We start from the raw sequence: 12,348 nt of genomic DNA, 5'->3' as shown, positions 1-12,348 counted from the left end.
AATCTGGATACTGCTAAGGTCTTGTCTATACTTGCAGCAAAGTCTACAGCACGTGTAGCTACACACTGCAGTGAAAAGCACGCTGCATCCGTCCTGTGATGCGTAGCTACATATGGCAAAGAATGGTTCTGGCAGGGCAATGTAGCAGAGAAAGGCACTAACAGCTCCCTCCCAGGGCCCCCCGCCCCCCCTTTCTCTAGAGTCTTTCCCTGCAGCCTGGAAAGGCTTCAGAAGTGGGAAGCTGCTGGAGCCTTTTACCACTTCCAGAGACTTTCACTGAGGCAGAGAAAGGCTCTGGCAGCAGGACACTACATCAGTAAAAAGAGCAGTGTACATGTAGGAGGCACTGTGGGGGCATGTAGAGAGCCATGTAGGGTATATACCTAAAGGCTCTCATGTGTCTGTATTGTACTTGCCTAAGCAGTTCCTCACTGTCTACACTGCTATTTATATACATGCTAAATGGGCATGCAATGTCTGTATTCTACATGCCCATAAGTGTAGACGTAGCCTAAGACTCTGGAGGCTCTTAAGTGAAGAGCAGGCTTCCCCATTTCATTTCTGCCAGTCAGGTCAGAGACAGATACAAAAGACTGAGCCCCTAAGGAGGAAGGAGGACATAATCCCAGTACCCTTTCCTGACACTGGCAGTTGATGATAGGGGCTGAGCCTCTCCCGAGGCTGTTGCTCTTTCCTCTCTACACAGGAGCAGCAGCAGCACCTCTATGAGAAACAGAAGCTGGTTCTCAATGGCATGCATTTAAGAGGCAGGATGCAACTACCAACAATTCCCTCTTCCTCCACACACAGGAGCAACAGGAGTTGCATTTACAGGTGTGACAAATTGCTGCAGAAATGAGCAAGAGACGACACTAACCTACTACAGACCATTTCGTGGCAGATCATGCTGCCACCTTCCCACCACCACATTTTTCAACATACTGGAGTCAGACTGTCAGCTCTGCACACTTTCACTACAATCGTCACAGTGCCAGCTAAGGTCAAAACATATGGGGAGCAAAGGGACCTTGCTTCACCATTCAGCTCATCTCCCCTACCTCAGTTTTAATTGGAATCAACTTCAAGAATAGACAAAAGACCCAAAAAATGTTGTGTCAAATGTGTACCATATAATCATAGCACACAAACAGCATGTACACACAAGAACTAAAGAGATGCAAAAAACTCCCAGGAACTCGAACGGACACTGTTTAATGTAGATCAGTGGTCAACAAGATGACCATTTATGGCTTCATTGTGAAAGAAGCTCCAGAAGTATGATGTAGCCTGCATTACCCAAACATCTGGATAAAACAGTAGAAACTCAGAGTCACTCGAACACCTCGTGAATGGAGGCTGTTCGCATCACTGAACAAAACGTTATGGTTGTTCTTTCAAAGGTATTCAACTGAACATTGACTTAATACAGCTTTGAAACTTTACTATGCAGAAGAAAAATGCTGCTTTCCCTTATTTTAAGGGTTTACGTTTAACACAGTACTGTACTTGCATTTTTGTTGTCTCTGCTACTGACTGATTGCATATTTGTGGTTCCAAATGAGCTGTGTGGTTGACTGATAAGTTCATAACTCTGGTGTTCATAACTCCAAGGTTCTACAGTACTGCAGACTACTGCAGACATTGGTCCAACATGATCCTCTGGCTCCTTCTCCTTCAAGGTTACTTAGCACACCACAGGCCAAAAAGTGATCAAGAGCACATACAGAACAGTATTCTCTTAAAACTTAAATACAACAAATCCAGGAAACACCCAAATCCTTCGAACTCTTCCACATCACATGTGAAAAGAGTTGAAACCAACACAGACCTTCTATGTAAATTCCCAATTACCAGAAAGGAGAGTGGTAACAGAAACTCATCCAAATCCTCAGCATAGCACAGAGGACACAGTTGGAGCGGAGGAACTAGCCCATGTCTTAGTCAGCACCATTACAGGACTTCTGCTGGGAATCCACAGCCTCCAAGATTACGAAAGTAAGCAGAAAAATAGCATAAAATATGCTTCCCACCCCTCACCCTTTATCCATGGAATCAAACAGTGCTCAGGCACACATGACGTTCTAATCCACTGTATGTGATAGTGGTTAAAATTCTCAGTTTGGAGAATTTCAACATCGGTATCAACAAAAGCCTTGGATGAAAATAACCCAAACCCATGTTTCCTCTCTCCATTTTAGACAGAATTTGTCACTGAATCCTCTTGGGGCAGTTTGTTCCAGAATTTAAGCTTTCATTTAAAAAAAAATGAAATTCTAGCTGTTGAGGTTGTGGAGAAAATCATGATAAGATGCACCCAGTATTAACCAGTTTAGTGTTGTTTTGCACCTGAGGACAGCCTGAAATAATAAGCTCAGAGATGCATAATCTCTCCATTGAGCTAAATGAGGCATTAAAACTAACAAACAGGCAAACAATTTATGTCTGGATTGTTAACTATTTCACTGCTGATCGTTTTAGCAAAAACCATGACGAAATCAAGGCATTTTGGATTTATAAAGTTATTTACCAACCAAAAAGTTTCTGCCTCTCATTGACAAGAAAAGCTCTTAGTCTAGGTCTTTTCACTGCCAAAAAGGTATGTGTTTGTACAGCAAGATGGCTAACTTGAGTTACCAATCTCATTTAAACACACACCTATTTTGGCAGCAAAGACAACATGAGCCTTCAACACTACAGTGGCACAGATTGAGGAAAAATTCTTCATACTTAAACCTATCTGCATCAGACAGTGTTTTCCTCCAAGAACGCTTGATGCTGCTCAGTGTCAAATGCCACTAGCTTTCTTCCTTTCTACTTTTTCCAATCACAGGTCATCCAAATGCCAAGGGGGATTTGCGAGAGCAATGGTGTAGGAGAAGGCACGTCAATGCCAGAGGGTCTACGGCAGCAACCTGTGAGCGATGGTAGTTTTTCACTGTCACAATACTAAGTTTAGTAGCTTTTCTATCAGTAAAGTTTTAGCATTTGTTGGAGCTGGTAATCTTCTAGGGTGAACTTTCGTGGTTGCTTTTTCTTGTCTTGTGATGGGGGAGAGGAATTTTTACCTGAAGGAGCTGGTGGTGAGATAAGGACACAGATTAGCTTGTGTGTTTCTAATGTCCAGCGCAAGGATCCAGTCCAAAGCGTACAGGGGAGGGGAGGAATATTATCTGCATGCAGCCAAAGGTGAAGAGGAGCGCTTTTTGCTGCTGTCGTCTGAAGTGTCATTCTACATGGACGAAGTCTCCCACAAGCTAAGTCATGTGAACCTCAGAACCATGTTAGGTAATGTCTTGGGGGGAGGGAGGGAGGGAGGGTTAGGAAGCCTTTGGTGTCCCTAGCTCTGTAGATTAGCAGGATGCCCATAATCGATTTATCAGCACTCTCAGATTAAGAGGATACCCTCTTTGATGTTAAACTAGTCTCTTCTGCACTTGAACCTGGAGGAGAATAAAATCACTATTCTACCATTCTCCATGTCTAAGTGTTCAGAGTAGCTTAATACCGCAAGGTGAGCTAGCACTGGGCTAGTCTTGTCAGCCAACCATGTTTCAGTGACGCAGACCACGTTAGGTAGCCCACAGCTGACGAGTTTGTGGTGGTAAAGAAGGGTGACTGCTGACCACGATTCCATTAGCATGAGGTAGATGTCTTGAAAATGCTCTATTTCAGTGGTTCTGAAATTTCTGTACTGGTGACCCCTTTCACACAGCAATCCTCTGCGTGCGACCCCCCTTATAAATTAAAAACACTTTTTTATATATTTAACATCATTACAAATGCTGGAGGCAAAGCAGGGTTTGGGGTCGAGGCTGATAACTCATGACCCACCATGTAATAACCTTGTTACACCCTGAGGGGTCCCGACCCCTAGTTTGAGAACCCCTACTCTATTGAGTCTACATTGGTTGGCTCATTTGGTGCACTGGAACGCCTTACCTAGGGAATGACCAAGTGGGAAAGAAGCAGCAGCGGCACAGGCCAAAGTGCTATGCTAGCCTGTTGGAACAACTTGCATCATGGTTTTTTCAGCCCACATAAGTTAGAACAACCTTCAGATTGCTGTAACTTACATCAGGGCCAAACACCAGTCTCTGGCTGTTCACAGACTTGGGAGAGCACAAATGCTGCTTAATACCTGACCCCTTTTCCTCGGGCTTGTGCCAAGCGCAGATCAGGGATCTGAACAATATTCCTGGTATACATTTAGGTCTCCTTTTCATTTCTAATACCAACTCTTATTCTACTTGTCATATCCATGCCTACATCCGATATACAGTTATGGTTATGCTGTAGTCGGTTTACTTTATTTTTGAACATTTTCAGCAACAAAAGAAACGTGGGGAACAATTAGGTACTATGTTTGTATATTACTCACATCTGTTTGTGAACCATTAAACATGTTCTACTAAAACACTTGCCCACAAGGTTTCTCTGGGGGAAGGGAAGAACAAAAGTATTCCTCAGTACGGCGACATATTACTTATTTTGTTACGGACTTTGAAGCATGGTGCAAGCCAACAGAAACTGCCGATGTTGATCTACCCAATATTTATGGTTATATTATGGTGTCATAATCAAATCTGGGTCATTAAAGACACTATGGTTATTAAAACTGCTATAAAAATGTGATAAAAAGCCTTACCTTTTGGATAATCTTCCAATAAGAGGTTGAAGTGACCTAACTGACAAAAGAAATCAGACTCGACCTTTCCTTCAGCTTTCAATATCAGAGATTCATAGCAGCGAACAGCCTGTAAAAGAGAAGTACAGATATTTTCACAATGCTGTATTGTACTGAACAAAGCACATTTTATAAATGCATCTTCTTTCTAATACAAATATAAACCTTTTACCAAACCTAATGTTATTGTGCAAAACTAAAAACTCTGCAGTTTTCTGCAACAACCAGAGCTCTTTCAGAATTATGTCATCCTTGGTTTTAAAGCAAGAAAAAGAGGGAGAGCACATACTGAAAAAGTGTCAGATTCAAACACAAATATCCAGCGATACTAATATCTATAATACAGAAAAAACAATCTTTTTTTCTTTACTTGTGAACTTGACACACACTTCATTTCCTTAAGGCAAAACAAATTGATACAGTACATCAGGGGATTGATTTAAATTGAAGTGATATAAATCACTGAATGTAATTATGATTTAAATCAGCAAGTAGGAAACTGATTAAAATCATCAATTTTAATCTTGTTTTGCATTTGTGCTTTAGTTATTTTCCCAAAGAACATTTGAGTCTGGTGGCTGCTGTCATTTGATACTTTTTTGGTAACCAGGGAGGATACACTATCTATACATACTTAAATAATTATATTACACAACATATAACTACTCTAATTCTTAATTTACCATTTCTTATTTACTAGATCTTTTTTTTCCTCATAATCTGTGTCAAGATGAATTTTTATGGAACGGGAATTAAATTAAAATGCTTTTTTAATATAAAAAAGCATTTAAAATTGTTTGAACATGAAGATCATGTCTACACTACCACTTATGTCAGCAAAACTTATGTCACTCAGAGATGTGAAGAGAACACCCCCTCCCCACCCCCGAGTGACATAAATTTCACTGGCATAAATGGTAGCGTGCACAGCATTATATCAGCGGGGGAACTCCTCCTGCCAACATAGCTACCGGCACTTTTTGAGGTGGTATTATCATGTCAACAGGAGAGCTTTCTCCTGTCGGCATAGAGCGGCTATATGGGTGATCTTACAGCAGTGCAGCTGCATTGGTACAGCTGTGCTGCTGTAAATTCGCTACCATAGACATGCCTTAGTTTAGCAAAACATTGAGGAGTCCGGTGGCGCCTTAAAGGCCTGGGTTTTCAACTCCTAGTCAATTTCTAAACTTGGAATGGGACCTGAAAGTAGTCTTTCACATTCCAGATGAGTGACCCAGCCACCAGGCCCTCTGGCTATCCTAGGGGGTGGTGGTCCGTTTCTCTTGTTCTATGAGAAAAAAGTTCATAAGGTCTAGTTTTTGTTTCAGTGCAGAACAAAAATAATGAAAGCTCAAATTTTTTTGTAAAATGGAATTCTTATGTTTTGCCGAGACCTGGCTAGAATACAATTAACATTTTCTGATACAGAGCAGGTAAAATACAATTTGGTTTTCTACTACTCACATCACAGCTTGCGACATGGATAAACTCCAAACAAGAATTTGGTGACCCATAAAATTTTTTGGGCAAGTAATCAGATGAGGAAGACAACTTTGCAAAGATGACCAAAGACTAAGAGAAAATCTCAAATTTCTGGAGAACACTGACACAGCAGGATCCCTCTAACCAGGCATGAGCCTGACTTCCCTGAACTATTCAAGGTTATAAATCAGACATGCTTAAACAGTTTAGCATCTGGGACCCTACAGTGATTCCATCAAATTTTATCAAACCACACTTAGGAGAAAACATACTTTGTGGTTAGAGTACAAGGGTGGGAGTCGGGACACCTGGGTCTATTTTTGGCTATTTCACACACATCTTGTATGACCTTCAGTAAGTCAGATTTTCACTATGTCTTTGTCTCCAACCCCTCAGTCAGCAATATTTAGGATGTTTACCTACATTCACAGGGATATCATGTGACATAATTCATTTTAACTTCTAAAGCTCTTCTTGGAAGTTCAGATTGGAGGCAACAGAGTAATAAAAAGCAAAAGTGTTTTCCTTGCTTTCCATTCTCAAGGGAGAATAGGAAACACCAAGATAATCTCTTTTTCCTTCCGGAAAATTAAGTCTGCACAACTTTTTTTTTTTTTTTTTTTAAACCCAGTATACCTAGTCCTCACACACACAAATATGGATACTCTAGTACAGATTTTGGTTCAAAAACCATCTCTTCTTCCCACCAAACACCTTTGAAGACATCCCTGGAAAGGAGTCAATACTTTTCCACTTCGAGCCGGGGAGGGCAAACTACAGCCCACAGGCTGGATACAGCCCGTCAGGGCTTTCAATCTGGCCCATGGAATGGCCAGCCCCATGGCGCAGCGGGACGAAGGCAGGCTCCCTACCTGCCCTGGCACCAGGCCGCTCCCAGAAGCGGCCAGCACCACATTGCTGCGACCCTTGTGGGACAGCAGAGGTCTCCGTGCACCACCCTCATCTGCAGGCACCGCCCCCCAGCTCCCACTGGCTGGGAACGGGGAACCGTGGCCAATGGGAGCTTCGAGGGTGGTACTCACAGGCAAGGTCCACACGCTGAGGAGCCGCCTGCCCTATCGCACCCCCAGGAGCCACTGCCAGACATGCTGGCCACTTCCGATAGCTGCACGGGGCCAGGGAGCCTACCTTAGTCCCGCTCAGCACTGCTGCCACCCCGGAGCTGCTCAAAGTCAGCGGCGCCAGGCCACAGCTTGCACCCCCACCCCTTGCCCTGAGCCCCTCCCTGCATACCGCACCTCTCCTACACCCCCACCCCTTACCCTGAGCCCCTTCCCGCACACCATGCCCCCCCCACACACACCCTGCACTCCCACACCCCAACCTCCTGCCCCAGCCCTACATTCATGCCTCTGTGTACAATTTCCCCACCCAGATGTGGCCCTCGGGACAAAAAGTTTGCCCACCCATGCCTCAGAGGAAGAAGCAAGTCTTCCCCTAGAAGCGAGAGATTAAAAAGCATTGTGAAAAAAGGAGGTCACACCAACATGGATTTTCTTGGGTGGGAATCTCAAGGAATCAGACCCAAAAGGATTTGTAACTACATAGATCGACAGCCACTGGGATACATCAAGTGTAAAAACTTCTATGTACTCCTGAGGGAATTTTGCACCAAAAAATTAAAAATTCCGCACACAATACTTTAAAATTCAGCAAAATTCTGAATATTTTGTCAAAATAATACAATCTAATCACACCAGTTTCAATTATTGTGGTAATTTATTTCAAAATACCTGTCAGTATGTATGTAACAATGCAGACAACAAAAGACATGGAGGAATTTTTTTTTTGACAAATACATTCCTTAGTAGGAATACTAATACAGAACTTGTAGTTTAAATGAATTATTACTCCAATACAGAAATGTATTTCCTGCACCCCTCAGAAGCGTTGCAAAGGCTTGGGGGAGTCAGGTATAATGGAGTGGCTGAGGGAGAGGAAAGTAATTGCTAAAAAGGAGCCTGGGAATCAGGCTCATGCCAGGTTTGACATTACTCCACATTGTCTGGGTTTGTGGTATGCCCAATATTTATACAAATCTTATGTCCCCACTGTGAATACCATTTTCAGGTCTGATCAATCCACCTCAAAAACAATACAGCAAAAGTGGAAGGGGTTCACAGACAGGTAACAAGAACCAGAAAATGGAAAACCTTCCATATGATTGAAAATGGGTACTGTCCACGACATTTTCGCTGCTGCTTTGGATATTCCTTTGAGATATGAAATATTCTATTCCACCTTGGGAAATAAAGGCAGAATAAGTCCTCAATGTTTTATCCTTATGTCGAGTACAATATTGTGGTTATGTAGATAGCGTTGAGTTCGGACAACCTAGATCAGTGGTGGGCAACCTGCGGCCCGCACACAGCCCGTCAGGGTAATCCTCTGGCGGGCGGGCAGTGAGACAGTTTGTTTACATTGACCGTCCGCAGGCTCAACCGCCTGCAACTCCCAGTGGCTGTGGTTCACCAATCCCGGCCAAGGGGAGCTGCAGGAAGCGGACCGCCAATGTAAACAAACTGTCTCACAGCCCGCCAACAGAATACCCTGACGGGCCCCATGCAGCCCGCAGGTTGCCCACCACTGACCTACATACTGAAGAAATGGCCACAAGTTACGAGAGAAGCAGAAGGACAGCAACAGCCACCTGTGGAGTACAGTTCCCCAAGAGGCATGTCCAAACCTGTGTTGGAAACTACCACAGCCAGTTACCTCAGTATCAAAAAAAGGATTTCTAAAAGTCAGAGCCCGCACAAGACTAAACAATAGAGCCCAGCAAAACACTAAGATGTCAATAAGCCAAACAGCTGAAGTAAAAACAAACATCCTTTTGTTTTTGATTTCAGTTTCTGCTCTGCACAGGAAGAGTTTGGGTAAGTCTGCCTGAAGCTGAAAACTCAGGAAAAAAATGGTTGACATCTTCTGACCTAAGACCTTCCCTCTGCCCCCAGTCCCATTCCACCTGCATCCAGAACCTCCCAACGAGCCTCTGTGCACCCCGATCTGCCCTCCCCTCACCTGGACCCCCCACTGTGCCACCCGCATTGCCCCACACAGAACCCTCTCACCCCACACCTGGATTGCCCCACGCTAAGCCCCTCCATACTTGGATCCTGCTAGGCTGAACCTACTTGCCCCACACCTGGATTGGGATGGGAGGGCAGGACTGGGTGTGCATGCAAGACTCTGTCCCTCTCGCTCACTGTGGAGGTATATAAATAGTAAGGCATCTATTTGTCAAAAAACATTTCCTTAATCTTTTTTGTTGTCTGTACTGTTACAGACACTTGCTGACAAGTATTTTGAAATAAACTACCAAAATAATTGAAAATGGTGTGACTATATTATGTTACTTTGACAAATAAAATATGCAGAATTTTAAAATGTGTGCAGAATTCTTAATTTTTTGGTGCAGAAGTCCTTCAGGAGTAACCTAGGAGTGGAGAACCTCTAGGGACACTACTCAAAGAAGAGCCCAGTTACTGTACAATAAACGTGGTTCTTAGTTGTTTTTTCTACCTGTATTCAACTGTAGATGCAAATGTGCCCCATACACACGAGAACAGATTGTTTTGGTCAGTAGTATTCGTTGGGACCATGCATGTATCCTGTATGTCCTTGTGCCCCCATCACATAGGCCATTAAGTGGCAGAGCAGGCCCAATCTCCATTCAGGTCCTTCGTCAATACAGAATCCTATGTAAAAGACTCTCCAGTGGCAGGGAAAGGAAGGCTAGGTTGCAGGATCCACATGGACCAAATATCTTCCATATCTAAGAGCCACAGTTACTGTGATTGTTCTCTGAGTGCTTGTCATGTGGATTCCACTGTAGATGCATGGCTAACTGGTAATTCTCTAAAGAGGTGGGCGTCAGGAGTCCGCCTTAAAAACTACAGCACTGCTCAGCTAAACCAAGCACCATATCTCATGGCTAAAACTAGAAGCGCCAAGCGGCTGCCTTGTAAGTTTCTGATATAGGGACACTACAAAAACATGAGATGATTTTTGGAATGGCTTTGTTCTGTGGGCATGGGAAACTCCAGCTGTGAGCCCCATGCAGGCTCCGACACTGCCCCACTTAAATCAGTGCAAGCGCTCCAGGTGAGGACGCACATCCACTGGCAGAAAGAGGGTCATGGGGACATGAAAAACCACAGTAATAACCATGGTAGCTGTATGCTGACCCAACGTACATCGACTTAATGTTGTAGTATAAGACAAGGCCTGAAAGTAACCTAGACTTCATGAAATACTGTATATGATGGTCCTGCTATTAACTCTTGAATCTCTCTCACCTTTCAAGCAGAGGCAATATCCATCAAAAGTAGAGCAGCAAACCAATCTAGGGAGGGAATTTCAGAAGATCAGCTGACCATCCTGAACCTGAAGTGATGACCTAATCTGTTGAGTTGCCTGAGGTCTAGAACAGGATGCATCCTGCTTTCTTCTTTGGGACAAGAAAGTGATAGGAATAAAACCTTCATCCCAGAACTCAAGAGGAAACTTCTCCAATGCACCTAGTTGTAGAAGGGAGTCCCCACCTTTTGCTTTAGCAGTATCTCATGAGATGGGTCCCTGAAGGAAGACTGGGTTGAAGGGCAAAGGACTGAAACTGGACTGAATAGACCTTATGGACTACTTCTTGGACTCAGCAGTCCATAGTCATTCCAAGTCCAAAATGAAAGGAAAGCACCTGCCAAATGGTGAGGGAAAGTGTATAAATCCTTGTAGATCAGTCCAGGACTTCTGACCATGGAGTCAAACTTGTTTTCTTGAACGAGGTGTTGCATGAATTGTACAATTCTGATACAAAGGTCTCTTCTAGGGAGGATCCAAGGCCTTTTGCTGTTAAGGAAATTAGGAGGTTGGTCTTCAGAGAAGATCTGAAGCTTAACTTGCCTCCTCTTACGGACTGAAGTGTAGAGACCTTGGAACCAAAGTGCATCTCTAAAAACCTCTTTCAAAGAGTGGAATGCTTCATCATTCTTGCAGCTAAACAGCTTCACTGATCTTCAAAAGGCAGATCTTCAACTTAACTTTTTAGTAGAGGACTCCAAGCTGGGAGCAGTTGCTAACATTTTGGAGGACAGGATTAGAATTCAAAACAACCCTGACAAACTGGACAATTGGTCTGAAAACAACAAGATGAAATTCAATAAAGACAAGGGGGAAAAAAAAATCAAATGTACAACTACAAAATAAGGAATAACCAACTGACTAGGCATTAGCACAGAACAGTATCTGAGGGTTGTAATAGATTGCACATTGCATACAATTCAACAATGTGATGCAGTTGCAAAAACGGCTAATATACTGGAGTACATTAAAAAAAGTGAAGGAACCATGAACACCACCATTCTACCCTCCCGGCAACCCACACTTTTTCCCTAATGTTCACCTAACACATGGCATTCAACCACCATAACTGCTTCTACAACTGATGCCAATCCCTCTGGAGAAGCTGGTGACTGGCCACAGGTAGTGGTGGCAGTTGGGGAAGACACAAAAATCCTAAAATGATCTTCACTTACCCTGTTCACATTTCTGAAGTTTTCCTCACAATCACAAGGGCAATTGAGACTGAGACATCAATACCACATCAAATATATACAACATGGAACACTGATACAGATGTCATTTGTCAGGAATCAATAAATCAAAAATCATATAAAAATTGAATACTATACTTTAGATGCTGCTAAAATTTGAGAGTGTGTTAAAGTCAAAAGTCAGGATTTTTGTTTTCTTTTGGGGGTGGTTTTTTTTTTTGTTTTTTTTTTGCTTTGCAAAGTAACAGATTTCCTTGCAATTTCCCAGAAAATTAATTCTGTATTCAAACAATAAAGACTATAAGTTATGGGCCAGTCATGGCCTGTCCTGCACAAGGGAGCAAAACAGACATGAGGTTTATTCTCTTGCACCAGTGTACCATACTACCAATTCCTGCAGACAGGGGAAATGATGATCCATAAAGCTAGTACGTCCTCCCTTACACATATGGGCAAGATGACATGGAGCCTCCACTCCAACTCCCTGGTCACTAAACACCCAGAAGTATAATTAATTACACTGGCATGTTGGGGAGCATGCACTTGCAACACATATACTGCTGTTGCAGTTTGCCCTCAGACCAGAAAGGAGATCTGATTCTCCCTCAT

General features: G+C 43.2%; 1 protein-coding gene across 5 annotated transcripts in view; it reads right to left on the bottom strand.

Annotated features, from left to right (window-relative positions):
* Nucleotides 1-12,348, bottom strand: part of KDM6A (lysine demethylase 6A) — a 274,824-nt gene that overhangs the window by 230,383 nt on the left and 32,093 nt on the right. For all 5 annotated transcript variants that reach the window (XM_077817638.1, XM_077817656.1, XM_077817647.1 and 2 more), the window contains exon 3: nt 4,646-4,754. In XM_077817638.1, the coding sequence (XP_077673764.1) occupies nt 4,646-4,754 (109 nt within the window). The remainder of the gene's footprint in view (nt 1-4,645; nt 4,755-12,348) is intronic.

The sequence above is a fragment of the Eretmochelys imbricata genome, chromosome 1 (assembly GCF_965152235.1).
Source record: "Eretmochelys imbricata isolate rEreImb1 chromosome 1, rEreImb1.hap1, whole genome shotgun sequence".
NCBI classification, from domain to species: domain Eukaryota; kingdom Metazoa; phylum Chordata; order Testudines; family Cheloniidae; genus Eretmochelys; species Eretmochelys imbricata.
This window is presented reverse-complemented; position numbering and strand designations above follow the sequence as displayed.